The sequence below is a fragment of the Syngnathus acus genome, chromosome 5, assembly GCF_901709675.1.
Source record: "Syngnathus acus chromosome 5, fSynAcu1.2, whole genome shotgun sequence".
In the NCBI taxonomy this organism is placed as follows: Eukaryota; Metazoa; Chordata; class Actinopteri; order Syngnathiformes; family Syngnathidae; genus Syngnathus; species Syngnathus acus.
In genome coordinates, this window is record NC_051091.1 from 12,281,149 (window position 1) to 12,303,051 (window position 21,903).

The 21,903-nt window shown below is 44.3% G+C and overlaps 1 protein-coding gene across 2 annotated transcripts in view; it reads right to left on the reverse strand.

Moving 5' to 3' along the window:
- cacna2d2a (calcium channel, voltage-dependent, alpha 2/delta subunit 2a) overlaps positions 1-21,903 on the reverse strand; it is a 102,718-nt gene that overhangs the window by 60,026 nt on the left and 20,789 nt on the right. For both annotated transcript variants that reach the window (XM_037251058.1, XM_037251057.1), the window contains exon 3: positions 11,904-12,020. In XM_037251058.1, coding sequence (XP_037106953.1) covers positions 11,904-12,020 — 117 coding nt within the window. The remainder of the gene's footprint in view (positions 1-11,903; positions 12,021-21,903) is intronic.

A 21,903-nucleotide genomic window follows, 5' to 3' on the forward strand; every position in this document is an offset into this window, starting at 1 on the left:
CGTGTTATTTAGACATGCAGCTCAGCTCGGTTTCCATTTCTTTACCAGATATTCTTTTTTTCATTATTCCAGTCCGCAAAATGACAGGATTAGTTGTGGGATTTTTTTTTTAAACATCCGATTGTTATCGTCTCCTCTCCTGGGTGAACAATTAATCCCTCTCACTTGCATTTCGTCTTATCAACCCTCGAACCCCCCATTGGGGCTTCATCTGGCATCCATTTCTCTGCTACATCTACTATTTATTATTTGTTCTAGCTTTCTCAACAATGCATGCTTTGCCTCAACCATCATCCGAGTGAGAATAAGCCGAATTCAAAAGTGAATAAAGGATGGATACATGGGTCTTGATTTGATTGGAATGTTGCTATCAGATTTGCCACCAGTACAGAGACATTATCAATCTGACCAAAAGGCTTTGGCTTTAAAATGTTCTGACAATTGGTTGAATAAAATTTCATTACTTTGTAGGCTGCTTTTTACATTTGATGTCTTTATATTTGGACACGCGCTTCCGGCACAGCACAGCTTGTCCCGCTCAAGTACAGAGATGGAGATAGGCACTAAAACATCGTGTTCTGGGATGAACTTGATTGAGAAAAAAAATAAAAATGGACTGGCGCTGAACACTATTTCAAGGCAGAGTTGCAATAAAGTGCGTGTTTAACACCATGGGCGAGGAAATACTGTATCTTACTATTGGAGGATTTATGCTGACCATACAATTGTAATACTGCTAACGAGAATGAGAGCCCAGGGCACGCAAGGCTGTGATGTTAAATCAAAAATTGAATTTTTCGCTGAGACACTATACGAGGACTACGATGGTACTGAACATACGGTATGAAGTTTTGAGGTTACGGATGGCCGACAATAAACTAGTTTGCAAAGTGGTGGAAGAAATCTTCATAATGAGGCATAAAGAGGCAAGCTTTTTTAAATTCATGGCCTAGATGTGTTCTAACTACAAATATGTACTATAACTCAGATTTTAAGATTGGCTAACAAAGGTCGTCTGATGATTAGTTTATCATAAATACTTCAAGCCATATATCTTCCACGTTATAACCCCAAAGCTGTTTGATATAACTTTGAATTTAGTTCCATGAATAGAGCTTACAGATAATGTGATTAGAAAAAAAATGCAATGAAGTGCGTCACAGCCACTTTGCAACCTGTCCACATACAAATCGGCAAACAGTAACCAAACAGGTGTCATTTGTTTATCTGAGCTTTTTAATGTCCACAAAAAATCCTGCAGTAGACTTAACTTCCACTTCTCTCCAATTGCAATTATACTTCTTTGATACCAATACAAATTTTCTATGATTCAGGGCTTTGACGGCATTTAGCATCTAAGGGAGTAACAAAATGGACACCAAAATATGGAGACGTTCACCAAGTGACTGGCTGAAGATGTGAACTGGCCTGAAATTTATAACCTTAAACTATCCTACAGAGAGGAAAAGCAAACCAGCTATAACGCAATCAAATATGCTACATAACAGAGTGGAAAAAGACAAATTGTGAGACGGTGTCCGAGCGTGACAGAGGGCGAGCGACGAAGAAGTGTAACCTTGACAGAGAGCATCTTCTGACAAGCATCTGCCTCCTATAATAATTTGGAAATAATCTCCATCCACAAAGGCCCAGCAGTCTGCGGAGTAAATGCTCTGTGCCTGATCGATGGCTGCGATTCGGCCAGCTGCCGCTCGCCGCGTGCAAGGGCCTCGGCATCGATCTTGTGCCTTCGCTCTCTCTCTCTCTCGCTGTCGCACAGGAGGAAGAGGAGTAAAAACGTAGGGAGGAAGTCAACCCGAGGCATAGATAAACACTTTTTAAAAAAAAAGGTGGGATTGCATGCACCACGCCGTCTAAATGAGTCTGACCTGTGATATCATTTGTGGAGGTGCAGCAGGCAGAACGTGAGGGTCGCAACCACTTTGAGCCCCAGTGCCGATGTGCACTCACAATTAATTGACTTCTAAATTGTCAAGCATTAACACTAATTTAAAGGAAATGCTCTCCTTTTCACTCACAGAAGTTTCAATGTGGATATGTGAAGATGCTTAAACTTGACATTGAGGGGCGGGGGCTTTAAGAGCGTTCAAGCCGAAGGTCAATAAAATAAAAAAATATTTTTTCCCATTTTATTTGTTACCTAAAAATTGTTGACCATACTCCAGGACATCACAACAGTATTATAAAAAAATAAAAAAGGCTTTCTTGTAAAGGTAGCTTTCCCCCCGGCTCGCTTGCATTTCAAACGAGAATAATCCAGAGACAAACAGGAAAAGAAATACAGCCGTTATTACAGACGAAGTCTTTCAAGGTCAGTATTTAACAGTCCCCTTTACTGTCTGAGTAAAGCGCAAAGCCCCGAATCCAAGGCCGCCTCAAGGCAAGCTCCTATCTACCTACCTACTTTTTCCCTCTTCCATCATGCACCTTTTTCCCTGTCACTCATTCTTCAGCCTATGCCCCATGGTCACTATGGCTGACAGCTGCCGTAGGTCTTCAAACACAAGCTAAATTAAACGGGTGATTACCAAGTAAACAGGCCTCCTCGCCACGTAGTCGCGAGCCATCTGTCATTCGAGGGGGCGAGAGCCAAGGTAACCGGGCATTGAACCGTATCTTTTCTCAGGCCGCTAATTCATTGGCCTGTAAGGAAAAAAAAAACTCCTGCCAATCACGAAAAGTGTTTGGCTATTATGTTATGAGCATTTGACAGAGTTATGATGGGCTGTCAAAGCTCATGACAGTTGGGGAGGAAAACAGGGATGAAGAAGAAGGGAGAAGCAGGAAGGGTGTGGAAAAAAGGGAGGTCAAGAAAGCAAAGCTGGCTATGGCAGCTTTAGAAAGCCACTGTACATGGACTCAAAAAAGATCAGAGGCAACATAGGAGATCATCACACATCAACTCAGGCCAAAACACAACCCACTTACAGATACAGGACCTGCAAATCTAAAACTCAAACCCATCAAATATTTCTGCAGATTAACACTCAACGGACAAAGCCTAACCGTCGCTTAAAAAATAGTGACATAATGTTCTCAAAATGTGGTACACTGCAAAATCCGGTTGGGTGACTGAAAAAAATAATTTATAAATATTTTTAAATAAAGTGTACAAACCCAACAATCCGAATGTCCCATGAGTGACGAGCTACTTTCATCATGTTTTTCACCATCCTAGACAAAAACATTAAACTAAAGTCCCCGTTGCTAGTACCCATTACGAGCAAGACCGAGACCAGTTGAAATAATTTATCTGTGTGCACAGCACACGAGCGCAGTGCATATAACTGTATTTTTCTGGGACATCATCTACCTTTCAATAAAAATACTTAATCTCGCAGATAGTGGAATGTGCCCCTGAATACACAGACACACATACAAAGACGCAGAGAAAGTTATTTTTCCCACCAGCGCAAAATGCCGGCCACACCACGACTGATACGGGACAAAGCAGCAAACTGAGACAGACTCCTAAACAGATTGCACGTAGGGGCACAAACACAACAGAGGAGAAGTGACAGCCCGGTGCAAACCAATGGAAAGAAATGGAAAGGAGAGAAAATAATTCAATCTGCAGCCTCCACCTTCAATCAGCCAGTTAAGGAGAAGAGAAGGCGGACGGACGCATGCAATGCCTTTCCTCCCTATAGGCAGGACGAGGGTGGCAGGCTTCCTGATAAGCGGCGGCCGAGGAAGATTAACTGCGGAGGAGGAAAATAAAAGCACGGCGCCGACCTCTGATTCCCTCGGCCTCCCAGCGTCAGTGTCCTCGGCGTGTACATTAGCATGATGAGAATGTTTAAACGGCGGTCGCTTTGACACTGGCTCAGAATCACAGCGCTGTGCACCAAAAGCAACATGACCTCTAAATCCTTCCGCATCCCGTCAAAGCTGCCGTTGAGGCTTTGTAGCCTAACACCCGTGGGTGGCTAGTAGCCTTGGAATACCACACAGTTGCTGAAACGCAAGTGTCACAAATTCCCTTGGTGAAAAGAATTGAATTTTTAAACAAAACTTGGCTCCCATGGAGTTTGGCTGGTGACAGAAAAAATAGGTGTGAAAGTCTGCTATAGTGTTATGCAGTGTAGTGCACCGTTTACTCCTCACAAATTCACCTATTGATGAATTTTTGTGAATTTTCTACAGTACATTTTAAAATGAACCGACAGATGTCACTTTCCGTAGGCATAAAACGCAGGATTAAACGCAGATGATATTCAAATATTGTGCTTTATTCGGTTTTTTTTCATTTGCAGTGCTTCAAACTAAATAAGTGTGCTGCCACCAAGCAGTTGGAGGTGGAATTACACCCAATCCTAAACGTTACACCCAATAATAAACGTTAGTCCTCCCAAAAAGTGTAACCTGTATTCAAAAAAGAAAATAGAGGGAGAGGAAATCTGAGACCCATGATTGAGAGTTTTGGGGGCGTAAAAAAACTTGCTCCCCCCCATCTAAATGTTAAATCCTCATTTTTGAGGTATCCAATTCCATGTTTTCTATTCACGTTGCTATGACGTGTATCCCAATTGTGCCCCCTGAGAGCAAAACAATTTGAGCGGTGTCAATTGAAGCATGCGGTTTAAATCCAGCCTGACAGTTTCAAGCAATAGAGTCAATTCCAATTTCATTATTTTCAGCATTCATGGACTATTTAAAAAAATATATTCATACAGTACGCTCTTTCTTTTTCCTATTTCACAAGGCAACTATCAATTTTTAGACCCCCTGACACTTTCCAAGTTGAAGCCTCAGTTCTGATTACTGTCTTTTTCCCATGGCCTTCTTGACTCAGCTTGATGATTCCGTCAGGCATCCCCGTGAGTTATTTTCTTGCCGCAAAGCCGAAAACCCCGCACGGGTGACAAATGTACGTTTTATGCGGCTCGGCAAGACTCGGCGTATAAAAGCCAAAAAGCATTGCATTTATATTCATTTGTCTCTGGGTGACGGGGAAATTAAAGAGTGAACCAGCTGCTGTTGCTCCATGAACAAGTTGCTCCCAGACAAGCGAGCATTTGTTGCGATAAAGGCTACGTTTAGATGCCGCAGTCAAACCTATACGTGGCGCGTTCACACTTCCACGTCGATGAATGGTTTTGCGCGAGGCGGAAATATAGCATCTGGAAAGTGACATTTGTTTGGGGGGGGGCAAAGGCATTCAAATGGAGCTGAAAACGGCGCATTCAGAGCTAAAATAAACGTCTGCAATGAAGATGTGGAGAAAAGCGCCGAAGGCAACGTACTGCCACCAAGCAGATCAGGTTCTGACATTTTGACTAATGTGAAATGCTGCCAAGGGACAGTGGGTGGGATGTTGTGACCTTTATCGGCGGGAAGTGATAGAATGATCTAATACGACACAAAACGGTAATCCGGATCTACGGCCGTCTGCGTTTTTTAAAACTAGGCGCTATGACCCGTCGCAGTGGGTGTTGCCGTCTGGGATGACGTCCCGCGTAATGTGTGAGCGTGGCCTCGTGACACGTGTGCGGCGGGCGGTCGAGAAAGTGACGCCATTGCGGGTGTCTGGTGACTTCTTCCTTCAAGGTTAAATGAGCAGCATCATTCTTTCAAGGCTGTGAAGACAGATTGAGCCATACCTTTGAGACTGAGGGTTCTCAAAATGTTTACACCGTCTAAGAAAATCCCTAGCTTTTCTGTTTAAATAAGAGAATTGCAATTAAAAATAACGAGCGATTTGCATCTCTTCATTAAAAAATCTAGTGGTTTCTTCTGATAAGAGACAAATTGCAGCTGAAGGTTTACAAATTTCTGATTTTGTAAAAGAACAAAGAATCATTTTGCTTTCATAGATGACAACAAAAATCAAACAATATTTATTAGGACTACATATAAAAAGATCAGTTTTAACCTTTAATTTGAATTGGGATCAGGCAATCAAGCATGAACGTAACCTTAGACAGGTCTGTTTAAACAGGTGTGTGTGTGTGTGTGTGTGAGACGCTGCAGGTCGTAGCAGATGGCTGCTAATGGGAGTTCATAGATCTGAATGACAGGGGCATGCAAATGCGTCGGGGGCAGGGAATTATAGGAAGCCATGTGCAATTCAGTCGCCACACTATCTCGTTTGATGTACATATGCTCAATATGCACCTGCTAACATGCTTTTAATAGTGATTAGCATATGCTAGCTAGCTATCAGATAACGGTTTTTCACTTCCCCATCCGTTTTCCATTGCACTAATGGCAAGCGGGATAGAAAACATCTTCGACTACACAAGTGTGCCTAATTCTGCGTACTGTAGCTTGCAACTTAAAAGAGAGTCCGGGGAGTCATCAGGCAGCTTTCTCGCAAAGATTATGGAAAGTGTTTGGGAATGTTTCACTAACTCGCCTAACTCTGGTGATTACTCCGATGCAAGGTTGACATTTATGGTGATAAATGCCACCAAAATTGTCAAAATGACTGTGAACTTTGGTTTTCAAAGCTTGCTATTCTTCACGCAGAGAATGATAACGACTTTGGTGATCCTTAAATGTTTCATCTCGCATTATTATCACCATCATTACGATATGCCATGCCAACACCGATATCGTCACCATTTAGTTGACAATAAAGCACTAACTAATTTGAATGACAAAAGACATCAGATACTGTCCTGACTCGAGTGACCTTTTCAGTTTGTGCTGATAACGTTTGAAACACAATTTGCAATCAATATTAGCATCAAATGGATTTTTCTGAAAGGGCAAAAGGAATAAACACATCCACATCTATTTTCTGCATATATAGAGTGACATGAGTTCATTGAATGTACGTAACGTGATTATTTTGGCAATGAGTATCATGAGGTCAAGTTTTCTCTTCTATTTTTATTGAATTAGAGCTTGTCCTACTTCCCCTCCTCTTCCCTGATGGGACTGCCGACTTGTAACTGCCTCTGCAAATGCCAACGGAAAATGGGGAACTGAATTACAAAGTTAGAACCCACTTTTTAAAAGTGTTTTTCTAAACTTTCTCACGTAGCACCGTAGCATGCCTTTTGCGACACGGTGCATCTCCGAGTGCATGCGCGTTAAGCCCTAACTGCTGATTGGGTTGATTAATTATTCAAACGAGCTGACCTCCATGACCATCGTGCTCAGGCGCACTCATTATGAAGCTCTTGTAATTCATTAAAGTGCCCAGATGAACACGGGCCACAGCGAGGGCTGCTCGCTATTACCGATGGCCTTGCTGCCATCTTTAGGAGCTCGCTGCCAAGCATGTCAATCAAGTCGGACTGGAGACCATTAAAGAAATGTCAAGCACTTAGGAAAATCACCAACAGTTCATCTGTACGAAGTTTGGAAATATGAGATGTCATTGTTCCAACCTATGTGTCCACATTACACACGTTTCAGTCTCCAATTTTAAAATCCTACAAATTATGAAGACAAAAGGCGTAAACACGGTTTGTACACTCAGTTAATGGCCAACCAATTTATTAGCATTTACCATTTAGCACATGTTGCGCTAGACTGGAGCGAGGTTGCAGGGTTGTCCCTCCATCAGACTGCGACACCTCCTTTATTTGTCACTGATTCGCGCCGACAGCGGATACATAATCGCCCGCCGCTGGTGGTGTAATTTATTGCGAGCGCACCAGCTCCCGGCCAAGTGCTGCCGTCGTCGTTGGGGGATGAAAGAGATGCAGAAAGCCACCTCTGTGTCAGTTAGCAGTAGTCATGGAAAACAAAAGCGCGGGACACGGAGTAGTGACAAAACTAATCAGCGGCCTGATGGAGGGAGCCTCGTTTTTAGGTCCACTGGCCAATTTCAAAGTGTGTCGGCTAAATGTAGCCATTTAAATTAGTTATATGTGCCCGTTCAATTAAAAGCCAAATGGTGAGGTGTCCCTGAGGAAATCCTGCGAGGGATAATGGTTCCACACCATGCTAATAATGCTAGTTTGACAATCACTGAATTTCATTGTCATGGATTTCTACCTACAGTTTCGTAACTAACGTGAATATAAAGGCAACAAGGTTTTAAATTGTACAAATTGCATCACGCCTGCTTGTTTCATTAATTGAAGAGGTCCAAGTAATGTTAACTGTTCCAAGCGTGCACCGTATTCAGAAAGCCACGCTCCACAGTTGGCGTCTTAGTGAATTATTAACAGATGTAATGTGATGATAGTTGACTGTGAACGGGGCCGTCCCTCCCCATGGCTGACCCGGCTGCGTCATTTTAGTTACCACGCTCAGGAAGAGAGGGAGGCTAGTGCCGTCCGATTGATTAATTCTGTCAAGCACACTTGGTGCTGTGTCCACACCGAGCTTCACTGTAATCTTTCACAATTATTATCGGCGTCACCGTTAAGTCAAAGAGCATCTCTGTCATCTCTGAAAGACAAGCGGTCCCGAACAAACCAGAATCAATTATTGGGCGTCTCCCCACTTGAGCTATTCTTACACTTGACTTTTTTACTGTGAGAATAACAAAGGTGAGATCATGAACACGCGATATGTGGTTGCGATACCATTACTACATTTCAAAGCACTTATTGACATGTGAATCAAAGGCACATTTTAGTAACTATAACAACTGGGGGCGGAGCCAGCGGCGTTGCAACAAAAACAGATGACAAAAAAAGGACTTATCTTAAGGCACCACTGTATTTGCATACGGCAAGAGTCGATTTTCCATATGACCTCTTTAAATGTCCAATCACATTACACCAGGCATTTATGCACACATTGCTTTGAAATGATATATATTATCGTAGCATTATGGCAATTGACTTGTTTCTTCTACATTTTGACACGCTGACAGCCTCCACTCTTCACACACTGCAAATGCTGGCTTTTGGGTTGTAACTCCCGCGGGGGTACCAGGAAAACGTTCTGGACTATAGAAATACCCTTTGGCTCCAAAAAAAATAGAGTAGTAGTGAGATGACACGAGTCAGTTGCAAGATATTACCAGCACTTCTGTACCTCAAAGAGAGGATTGCAGGGCAAGGGTAAAGCCTCTCAAGTCTATCCATGTCCAGCGCTTCTGATAGTTTGCACTGGTAGACATAAGCCGGTATTGAGTTCCATCCCTAGTCCAATAGGACAACCTACCCACCAAGCATGGATATCCTGAAGAACGCCGATATCAATGTAGGTCAATCTTTTTTGCAGGAATGTTTCCATCAACCAAAGACCTCCATGATGGCAGCCTCTGCTGCTCTTTTAATCTGTTTGCCAGTCGATGACTCAAAGTTTCCTTGATGGGATGGAAATTCACGAAGCGCCATGACTGTTCATTTTACCTCACCTCCATTGTTTGACCCTGCTAGCGTCGAGCGCGTATCCATCAGGCAAGGAGCAGCCCGGAGGCAGCCGCTCTTCAGCCTCTCAGAGCTATTCGGATAGTATTGAAATGTGTGTAATTGGATTAGACCAACCTTATTACCCCCTCTCTATTCCACCAGGCTCTTTTGTGAAATCTCAAGTGAAGAGATTTGACAACGGCGCTTTTTTACGCCGAAGAAGCCGACGGGAACGTAACAACTCTCGAGTACGTTTGCACGGAACGGGAATATCCCTGCAGGGGACCCCTGACTGACAGGACTCGGATTCATTTTGGGCTGTGAGTGACACCGTACGAGATGCGACGCCATCTGGTTCAGAGCGACCGGGCTGAACTCGGGGCCAAGCATCACAGGAAGAGGTAAGGGGGGCCCCTGGAGTCATCATAAGTCACGTGGCGGAGTGGGCAGACATGACAGGCTACACGAATGGACGTTTCCGGCTTCAAAGAGCTGTCAGAGAACCATACTGTTATCGCTCTCAGGTGTGAGTTTGTTGCTCTGATCTCACCCCACTGCACATACCCTCTGCTGATACTACACAGGATTCCCACGTCGCTTCGATATTCAAATTCAAGTGCTTTTAAGATCGATTTAAGTCTTTCCACAATTTTAATGCTGAGGGATATGATTTAAATTGTACATAACCTCGGTTTTCTGGGCTCATTAGGATCATTGCTTAGATGGAGCCTATCAAAGGGCTCTTTTATTTTGAAATCAGTACATTGTACATAAATAATTAGAATCTGGGGCTCTTGGAGGAGGATGGAATAAAAATGTTCCATACACTCATGGAAAATATTTTATTCACACTCATGGTTTGGTAAATGCCCATAGAGAGAGTTGTAGTAGGCTAGTAGCAACTATCCATGTGTCAAAAAGAAGCACATGAACTTACTATTTTACATTTCTATTCAGCAGAACCATCACGACCCCCATTTTTCTTTGCCTGTATTCTCGTTTTGCAATTTCTTTTCCTTTCCACTTTGCTTTTAACCCAAAAACTTTTTACCGCTTCACTTTTGCCTCAGCGGCCTCCTTTCTGTCCCTTCCCTGCTCACTTTTAAATCTATGAATTTCTGAACATCATTTCTTGATTTTTTCCACGCCGGAGGGAGACATTCTCATTCCAGACCGTCGATTTCTCTTTCTCCCTTTACCACTCGTCACCTCATTTCCTCCTTGCCTCCCTCCCGCCTTCCCGAGTGAGTCTGGCGGACATGTAGAAGTTGGTGTGATGGGTTTTGTTGTGGTATGATGTGTGTGTGTCAGGTGGGGAAAAGTGCCCAAACCAATGTCATTCCAAATCCAATCATGGCCATTGGAGATGTACTGTGACGCCCCTGTTCCCTTTAGGGATCCCGACTGTGGAATTAATCACGCCCCTGAGAGACCTTTGCTCCTCGGGATGAATGTGCCTCATCCCCCCAAACACCACATGCTTTCAGAAGATACACTTCCATCCTTTTTTTTTTTAAAGACCAAATTAAAAAATGTCAGCGCTTTTCACTCTGAAGTGACCCTATCAACATCCAAATGAATGGTTGCCAAAAAGTCTTTGGTACTTATCATTTTGGCTTTTTGGGTGAATTAGGGATGTTCCTGGGACAGTTTGACTCAATGCATGTTTAATTATCTGTGTGTGGGGGGGCAACAAACATTGCTTGTATCTCATTATTAACTCAACTATATAAGATTTCAAGCAATATTTACCTCACTACCTATCACACGTTTCAAGAAAATGTATTTGTTGGATAGAAACTCCCTTGCAAATTTACCAATTTTTAAATATACAAATACTGTATGTCCATTTTTTTTTCAGATTAAGGATGTATTTTTTTAAGGTAAAAACAGTAGTAGTAAAGTCATTATATTTGGATAGTAATAGAATTTTGATGAGAGAAGTGCGATCCAGCCTTGCCTAGTTTCCAGTTTTACACATTCCACATCCATCAGTTTCTCTACCTCTTCTCAGGGTTGCCGATAAGCTGGAGAGTATCCCTTGGTGGCAAAAGAACCGGTGTCAACCTTGGACTGGTCGCCAATCAATCAGAAAGAACTCAAGCAACCTACCACAGACTTCTAATCAGAGGCGTAGCCAAGCCGGGGCGAGCCGGGGCGGCGCCCCGGTTAGGACTCCCTGCGCCCCGGTTGAAAAAAATCGAGCTTTTTCGATTCTTCATTTTCATGCCGTTTTTTTCTTTCGGTCTTGCGCGAATGTGCTTGCGCTATTCTATGTGCGCGATGTTATCCATTCACCGTTTGCCTCCCGGACCCCGATGTTGTTTTAGCGATCAGCGAACGGCGTGGGTGATGTTCGATTTTTTTTCCTGTGGGCGTGCGCCCCTACTGGAAAAATTCCTGGCTACGCCTCTGCTTCTAATCTATGGCCAATTTGAACTTAATGAACCTGAGGCATATATTGCTATGAAGGTTACATCATTTTCCATAGGGAAAATCATTTGTAAAATGAGCATCACAGATTGGTGTTGTGAGTCTCTGCTGCATTTATTTTAATGCCATTATGTTAACATGTCTGCATGGACTACAAAGTGCTTGAAGCATTTAGTCGCTTACCTCCAGGGCTTTCCTCTTACTGTTTAGCAGCCTGGCAATGTCCCGTGCCACTCTCTCCACGAGGTCCTTGGGGTTGTTCCTCTTAATTTCAAACTGGCTCCTCTTCTCATTGTAAATCTGCAAACACACACACACAAAGGGAGAAGCACAGCTCAGATTACACAGTGCACCTTGGTTTGTTTTAAGGGGATAAATAATTTAATCGCAGGGGAACAGCGCGCTTGCTCTAGAGTGAGCACAAACGATGGCAAACACGATCCGCCGAGCAGGCAAGCTCTCGTAAGCCTTGGCGCGGTAGCATAAGTAAACACGGAGCTAGGTCCTTAATGGCGCGACACTTAGCAGGGACAGCTGCGGTCTGGAACAAATTCAATAAACAGTAACTCATTTACCCTCCTCACTGTCCAAAATCCCGCGATTGAAAACTCTTTGGTTTGGAGTGAAACCTCATTTTTCGCCAGGTATGTGGTTCAGACGCACCCACAATAGATGAAAATCCACAATATGAAAAGTAAGTTCCAACCGATTAATCAGCTGTTTAGAAATATAGATATTTAAAATGTAGATATTTTTTTGCCAATTTTTATGGATTATTACATTAACACATGCACACGTTATATAACATAAGACAAAGCATTTAAAAAAAAAGGGCAAAAGAAATCTGGCTTTTACAGAAATACAGCAGCTCCTGCGTGTGTTTTACGATTTTACAGGAATTCAACAACTCTCTCACATGCAAACATTTAAAAAAAAAAGTTCAATGTCGATACCGATAATTGTGCCTATCTTCGCAGACCAAAGCCAATATTCATTTGTAGTGAGAGCAAAAATATTGATTGAAAGATTTGGAATAATTCAAACTTCAACACTTATATTCAGTTAAATGTTTATTGCCAAAGGGGTCGGGTGCAGTGTAAGCTGGGTGGCGGCCAAAGGCCCCCCTCTGGAGCCAGGCCTGGAGGTGGTGCTCGAAGGCAAGCGCCTGGTGGCCGGGCCTTCGCCCATGGGGCCCGGCCGGGCATAGCCCGAAAGGAAAACGTGGGTCCCCCTTCCCATGGGCTCACCACCTGTAGGAGGGGCCAAAGGGGTCGGGTGCAAAGTGAGCTGGGCGGCGGGCAAAGGCGGGGACCTTGGCGGTCTGATCCCCGGCTGCAGAGGCTGGCTCTTGGGACATGGAATGTCACCTCTCTGGCTGGAAAGGAGCCCGAGCTGGTGTGCGAGGCAGAAAAGTTCCGACTAGACATAGTCGGACTTGCCTCCACGCACAGTTTGAGTTCCGGTACAAGCCCTCTCGAGAGGGGCTGGACTCTCTTCCACTCTGGAGTTGCCCACGGTGAGAGGCGTCGAGCAGGTGTGGGTATACTTATTGCCCCCCGGCTGGGCGCCTGCACATTGGGGTTCACCCCGGTGAACGAGAGGGTAGCCTCCCTCCGCCTTCGGGTGGGGGGACGGGTCCTGACTGTTGTTTGTGTCTATGCACCAAACGGCAGCTCAGAGTACCCACCCTTCTTGGGGTCCCTGGATGAAGTGCTGGAGAGCGCTCCTTCTGGGGACTCCATCGTTCTACTGGGTGACTTCAATGCTCACGTGGGCAATGACAGTGAGACCTGGAAGGGCGTGATTGGGAGGAACGGCCCCCCCGATCTGAACCCGAGCGGTGTTCTATTATTGGACTTCTGTGCTCGACACGGATTTTCTATAATGAACACCATGTTCAAACATAAGGGTGTCCATGTGTGCACTTGGCACCAGGACACCCTAGTCCGCAGTTCGATGATCGACTTTGTAGTCGTGTCATCGGATTTGCGGCCGCATGTTTTGGACACTCGGGCGAAGAGAGGGGCGGAGCTGTCAACTGATCACCACCTGGTGGTGGGTTGGCTCCGATGGTGGGGGAAGATGCCGGTCCGACCTGGCAGACCCAAACGCTCTGTGAGGGTCTGCTGGGAACGTCTGGCGGGATCCCCTGTCAGGAAGAGCTTCAACTCCCACCTCCGGCAGAGCTTTTCCCATGTCCCGGGGGAGGCGGGGGACATTGAGTCCGAGTGGACCATGTTCCGCGCCTCCATTGTTGAGGTGGCCGACCGGAGCTGTGGCCGTAAGGTCGTTGGTGCTTGTCGTGGCGGCAATCCCCGAACCCGCTGGTGGACACCGGGGGTAAGGGATGCCGTCAAGCTGAAGAAGGAGTCCTATCGGGCCGTTTTGGCCTGCGGGACTCCGGAGGCAGCTGACAGGTACCGGATGGCCAAGCGGAACGCGGCTTCGGCGGTTGCTGAGGCAAAAACCCGGGCGTGGGAGGAGTTTGGCGAGGTCATGGAGAATGACATCCGGACGGCTTCGAGGAAATTCTGGTCCACCATCCGGCGTCTCAGGAGGGGGAAGCAGTGCAACATCAACACTGTTTACAGTGGGGATGGCGTGCTGCTGACCTCGACTTGGGACGTCGTGAGTCGGTGGGGAGAATACTTGGAAGACCTCCTCAATTCCACCTACACGCCTTCCATTGTGGAAGCAGGGCCTGGGGACTCTGAGGCGGACTCTCCAATATCTGGGGTCGAAGTCACTGAGGTAGTTAAAAAACTCCTTGGTGGCAAGGCCCCGGGGGTGGATGAGATCCGCCCGGAGTTCTTAAGGGCTCTGGATGTTGTGGGGCTGTCATGGCTGACACGCCTCTACAACATTGCGTGGACATCGGGGACAGTGCCTCTGGATTGGCAGACTGGGGTGGTGGTTCCCCTCTTTTAGAAGGGGGACTGGAGGGTGTGTTCCAATTACAGGGGAATCACACTCCTCAGCCTCCCTGGTAAGGTCTATTCAGGGGTGCTGGAGAGGAGGGTCCGTCGGGAGGTCGAACCTCGGATTCAGGAGGAGCAGTGTGGCTTTCGTCCTGGCCGTGGAACAGTGGACCAGCTCTACACCCTCGGCAGGATCCTCGAGGGTGCATGGGAGTTCGCCCAACCAGTCCACATGTGTTTTGTGGACTTGGAGAAGGCGTTCGACCGTGTCCCTCGGGAGGTTCTGTGGAGGGTGCTTCGGGAGTACGGGGTGCCGAGCCAACTGATAAGAGCGGTTCGGTCCCTGTATCACCGATGCCAGAGTTTGGTCCGCATTTCCGGCAGTAAGTCGGATTCGTTCCCAGTGAGGGTTGGACTCCGCCGAGGCTGCCTTTTGTCACCGATTCTGTTCATAATTTTTATGGACAGAATTTCTAGGCGCAGCCGAGGCGTTGAGGGGGTCCGGTTTGGGGACCTCAGCATCGCGTCTCTGCTTTTTGCAGACGACGCGGTGCTGTTGGCTTCTTCAGGCCGTGATCTCCAGCTCTCACTGGAGCGGTTCGCAGCCGAGTGTGAAGCGGTCGGGATGAGGGTCAGCACCTCCAAATCCGAGTCCATGGTCCTCGATCGGAAAAGGGTGGAATGCCCTCTCCGGATCGGGGATGAGATCCTGCCCCAAGTGGAGGAGTTTAAGTATCTTGGGGTCTTGTTCACGAGTGGGGGAGGATGGAGCGCGAGATCGACAGGCGGATCGGTGCAGCGTCGGCAGTAATGCGGACTCTGTACCGGTCCGTCGTGGTAAAGAGAGAACTGAGCCAAAAGGCAAAACTCTCAATTTACCGTTCGATTTACGCTCCTACCCTCACCTATGGTCACGAGCTATGGGTCGTGACCGAAAGAACGAGATCCCGGATACAAGCGGCCGAAATGAGTTTTCTCCGCAGGATGTCCGGGCTCTCCCTTAGAGATATGGTGGAGGGAAGTCTGGGAGTCCCTCCTGAAGCTGCTGCCCCCGCGACCCGACCCCGGATAAGCGGAAGAAGATGGATGGGTGGATGGATGGATGGATGGATGGATGGATGGATGGATAAATGTTTATTTACCAGCTTTCAGTTTGCTTAAAGCTGTTTTCTTTCATTTTAGACAGAAGACCATTTTGTTTAGAAACAGCCAAACAATCAGTACTATCCGATTACTCGATGGGATAATCGGTAGAATAACAGATTTAGGAAAAAAAATACAGCCCCTTGCCAGCAGAACATCCTCTTTCCGTAAAATGTCGCAAAATACCCGCTCTACCAAGTGGGCCTATAAAGTCGTGCACGATTGCCTCAGTCACATTACTCCTGAAGTTGCAAACGTAAGCATTCCTTCAAATAAAATTCCATACGTCAAAGTGATGTGCTGATGTGCAGCAAGAGGGAAAACAAAGGCATGGCTCTGGCTCTCTCTCTATATCAAGCTGAAAGCTGGGCAGACAGCCATTGGCCCAGTGAGCTGACACATCTGGTCCCAGAGGTTCCGACAGCGCCAGCCGAGCACTCTGATGAGATTTACTTAGCCTTGCTCTTATTCTGGCCAGGCCCTGAGGGATCACAGATTGTGATTATGTCACCTTCCAGCAAAAGGTGACATAATGAGCATGAGGTACATATAATTCCAAAAGAACAAGCTATAAGCAAAGCTAACTTTTGTCGGTCCCAGTGAATAATTACGTGAAATGCCTGACTCCAAGTTAAATTTGTTTTCAAATCAATAATTTTGCTCATGTGCTCCGCCTCAATTTGGAAGATTCACTATTAGCAAGCTTGCAGGTGAGGGAGGAAATTAAACATGTCGCTATAAATTAGGAGTCTTCTTCTACTATAATCGTACTAAATGTCATGGGCAATTTTCAACAACGAACAATCTGAACCTGGCAATAAATAATCAGCAGGAGTAGGCACAAAAACCTCTGCTACAATAATGCAAAACAAATTCCTCCTTAAATTGCTAAAAGTAAAAATCATAGGGTCAAAAAAAATAAAAAATAACATATGACTTCTACTAGACGTAGTTTTGAAATCAATAAAATAACTGTGTTTAGGAATAACCACTTTAATATCTATAATTTATTTTTATTTTTATGATCGACCAGCTCTAGCGTGAAGCCATAAAATACATTGTCTCGTTGGTGACATTCTCACAAATATCAGTGATGACAGGTCAGTCAGTATTCTGTATGAGCTCCTTCTGTTTGATCAAGCTTGACACAAGCGTAATGGATCCGCCTGCTCAGTTTTTCACAACTGCTGTAGCCCATGTTTATTTGCCATCACTTACTGCCACATAAACAGAAAAGCAATTGTGTTTCCTACATTGTATTTGTCACTTCATTGTGTTTTAATAATAGATGCTGAAAATCCCGCCAGACAGTTACCTAAGCAGTCAATTTAATTATTATTAATTATGTGTACACAGTTGGAACATGAACATCTACTGTTTACATTTGGTTTAATTGATTGTACGCGTCACGACCTGCAGTATTGATCGTAATTAAATCGGTCGTTTAAACTGCACTGTAAGAAGACTATATTTTGGTTACTGGTTGCCCCTGGCTGACAACAACAATCAACTCGCTAACCTCACCATGCATAATTCATATTCAAATGAAAGTTAACTTTATATGGGGCATCTCTATTTATAAATCATGAGCATGGTCATGTTTGTTATTGGAGGGCATTAGACCAGTGGTTCCTACATGGGGGTACGTGAGATTTTAAAACATATTTTCAAAGTGGCATTCGTGCAAACATCCTTTCAAAATATCATGATTATTATTAATCAATATTCAGCATTTTTTTTATTTTATTTTAAGTATGATACTCTTTATCTTAAAAACACAGTGTCACCCAAACCCCCCCAGCGTGGTATATCCCAATCATTTGAAAAGCAAATTCACCGTAACATGACTGTCGTGTTGTCCATTAAAAAAATTTCAAAGATGTTCATTTATTCTTGGATTAAAACGTCTATTAGTGCTAATCAGTCATGCAAATGGCTTGAGGCTGCGAAGCCTGGGCAGCATTCTGCGCCGGCCTGTCATCCTCCGACGAGAGGTGGCTCGGCAGACCGCCGCTGACGGCCAATCAAACCTTCTGCTGTTGACACTTTACACAGGATACGACACCGGTGACTGCCAATTGCCACCAATATGCTTTAGTTGGCACGGAGGACGCAAGTGAATGAAACTCGCACATTGACGCGCTTGTGCACATCACACACATTCTGTCATGCTCGTCATTAAGCCGTGATGACGGGTTCCAGTGTGCCAAAAACTCAAGAGTGGCACTGTAAACAAACAGATGGGAAGACAGAGGGTTGGGGGATGCCAGAAAAAAAAAAAAGTCCCTCCGCAGGCAAGTCCAAATGTCCATCATTTTACTACCAACATGATAGGGCTGAGCTATTAATCAAATTCAAATTGTCAATTGTACAATTTAATTTTTCAAATCATAAAGGGTGGAATTTAGAAGCGCAAATTAAATCTCTGCACAGATTTGTTTGAATTATTAAGAGTTTACACTTCACTTGACTGAGCCTAAGGTGGCTGGAAATAGTAACATGAGTCGGTACCACAGACAATAACTGAAATATTGAGTTTATAGTCATAGCTAATTAGTCTTACATTGCAGCAAGTGCACATTGTCGTCTGCCGTCTTTAGTTAGCAACACATACTAACGCAGTTGCATTCCTCTGTGAATTAAGCCTTCCCGACAGCTTGTGTCCATGTTTTCCCACCGCTGACACTCATCATCAGTCTGTTTCTCTCTCTCTCTCTCTCTCCGCTGTCTCATTAAGGCATACGACTCTTCCCCAAAACATGACATCAAGTGTAGCCGTCAACGTCTCCTCTTCCCGCTAAATTCGTCTGGCCTACTGCAGGCGTGGGCTTTTATTCAACTGCGTGAAGCTTCTGGTGTGTTGTGTCTTATCAAGCTCCCCGTGGAGGGGCTGCTGCCGCTCTCGGGGAGCTGAAAGAAGCCCGGTCCGCTCAGCCGAGTCCACTAATATTCCTTAATGATGCGGCATCTGTCTCTGTCAAGCAGCCAGACACGAGGCCTATTGTGGGAGACTTCGCAAGGAGATAAGCAGTCCTCCCTTCTCGACACAGCAGGACAAACACATTAACAATAACAGCTTTACCGGTAAAATGTATCAATAAGTCAAAAAGATGTTCTTTCTGTAGTTTTAAAATTTCAACTTTTATCTGTAGCAGTTATATTAGACTAAATTTGACTTTTGGATTTTTTGGGGGTTATTCACCTGTGAAAATAGTTTGCAATTCTTCATAAAATAGGCTTTTAATTGTTTATTTTCACTTACCAGTTTATTGTCAAACTGTGAATGGTTGTTTGTCTGTACTGGACGGGCCAACAACCATTCAAACTTCACATCTAGTAACAATTGTGTGCTTTTAACTAACCCAAAACACTTGTTTTGGAAATGTAGAACTAAGTCAGGAAAAAAAAAAATCTAAATATGACAACATGCTTATTTTAGATTCAAACCAAGAACGGATGTGAGGCTAACCACTTCTACATCGTGTCCAGCCCCCTGTGTTATTCAAACAAAATCCATCATACACACATGTAAGCTGCAAACAGCCAATGCAATGCAGTCTGACCTTAAAGTAACTCAATTTTGAAATGTTAATGTGTTGTAGGGATTAACAGGTGAGGATGTGCCAAGAGTATTTTAGTACGTTGATCTTGCTTGGAAAAAAGTTCAAACTAAGTAGCAAGTAGAGATGAAAAGACCCTCACATATTCTCTCTATCATAGTGAATACTTTAGACACCTTGTTGATTTTAAATCTTTGTAAATCACTGTCTTATGTTGAAATGTGTTTATTTCTTACAAAAAGTTGTCTGTGACTAAAAAAACAATACACGCACATTTTCAGCAAAATACACACACTAGCAAGTGTTTCCAGGAATGTTGAGGACCTTAAAGAATGATAAATGATTCCAAGAAGGACCCAAAGCGGTGGTTGCGTCCTATAAACTATATACAAAAAAGGCACGCAACATACGTAAATAAAGAAAAGAGGGAAAAAAAAAAGCATTATGGATGGCAACGGGGGCCCAAGGGGAAACACGGGCTATTATCTGCTAGCTCGCTGCTTCCAGGCAAACGTCACAGGAAACAAAGGCTGGCCAACGTGTTTACAAACACCCCATTCGGACAGTTTGAGATAAGCGGAGGGTGACATTGAATGGGGGAGAGAGGGGGTGGCGACATTATCACAGGGATTGTCAACCGATGATCCAAACAGGTGGGAACAAAGACACACAGACATGCACTCACACGGTCAAACCTCCAAAAAGCCAATAAAAGTCACCTAATCTCAATGACATACAAGTGTATTCAGCTGCAAGCGGCCTTATGGAATAATTGTAGGCTTTTGATTTTGGGTTCTGTAGCTACCTTGGAGCTGCTTTCTAAAAACTTTCTTGTTTTCTGAAAAAGTTCAAACATGACGTAGCCAAACGATATTTTAAAAGCTCCTCTCCAAAACAATCAATTTAGATTGGATTAAGTGAAATGTATTTATCCACAAGTGTTGAAAATGTTAATTTCTCCAACTAAAAAAACAAACAATTATCTTGAATGGAAAAGATTATCAAAAAAAATTGACTCTACACAGAATTGCCCATTAAACAAACACCAAATCAGATTTTCAAATTCAGAAAGACCGATTTACTATCTATATATTACGTACGAGGTAATAGCGAACGGGGGATTTTAGGAACGAGTCAAATTTCCAACATACACGCAACACTAGCAGGCCCCGCCCCTTAAAGTCACATCGCTAACTAATTTCCTCATTTTATACATTTCTTTGTGTTCATATACATTTACAAGACGTTTAAAGTGTCTAAATGAATTGGAATGTATTTACAGCAAACAAGAGAGGTAAAACTGTTTTTTTTTTGGAATTTCTCCAGCGCTGACGTTCTCCTATTGGTTATGGAAGCTTATCAACTTGACATGAATGGGTGTTCACTGTACATGAAAAAGAATTAGCCGTGTCCATACAAGTGATTCAACAGCACCTTGTGGCCCCATCAGACAGCGATTCATCGCATAAATGACTTGCAGGAGGAGAGACGGATGAAAGAAAATGTGGGCCAACCTCCCCCGTGCTCCTCTCCTCCCTTCCATCCTTCGTCATGGTATTTGTCTTTTTGACGGAGATAAAGTGCAGGCTTTTTATTAACTTGCTGATGGTAGAGAATTGCTTTTCCCCCTCTATGAGGATTTCTCACATAAACAGCGGCAACAGAGTAATTCTTCTGGCCGCCATTTTTCATCCTTCATGTTCAGCCATTAAATATAGCAAAATTTGCTGCCTTCTCATTGTAGTCCCCTCAAAGTAGCCACATTAAAAGGATAAATCAAGTGATGTGTTGTAAGTTGTATGCAGGATTTCACACTTCCTCGCACTGAAGCACTTCAAACGTGCAAAACGGCACACATTATATTTTGTTACATGCGTGACAGTGTGTTTGCACGGTTGTGTGTGCATGTGTTCTTTTGAGTGGGCTGTGTGGAGGTTCTCCTGCTGAGAAGACAGAGCCTTGAGGGGGGGTTGTCTCGCTATAGCGTCTCTCCTTTCCAAATTACGCACCACTTCTATGGCATTGATGAAGCCTGGCATTTGTCCATCAGTCTAACTTGGCGTGCTGCATTCATCGTCTGTGTTATTATGATTTAAAAATTCACAGATATATAACGAAGCTCATACATTGAAGGGCCCTGATATGAATTGTGAAAATTCACTAGTAATGAAACATCAAATAATTATCACTATTATTTTTCCTGTTTTATTTTCTTTAATTTATGGTCTGAACACACGTGTTTTGAAGGAGGCACTTCTGGCAGCTAATGGGGTTAGGTTAAAACATGGAGTATTTTCATTGGTTGTTTGGCAGCATCCTTTTACTATTCAGGTGAACTCTTCAAATGTACTGGCGTTAAAAGTCAAAATCCTCATAGAGGACTTTCATCTGACAGAGACGACCCCTATATTTCTGCAGATATCCGTCTGGAGAGTCTGTATCTAACCTGCGTGACTGTAGCTCTGGCAGCCATTTTGTCCAGGCCCTCTTATCTCAGGCTCACCGTGGGCAAAACAGAGCAAAATGAAGAGGAATCCAGAGGCAATTTAAAATTGCAGGCTG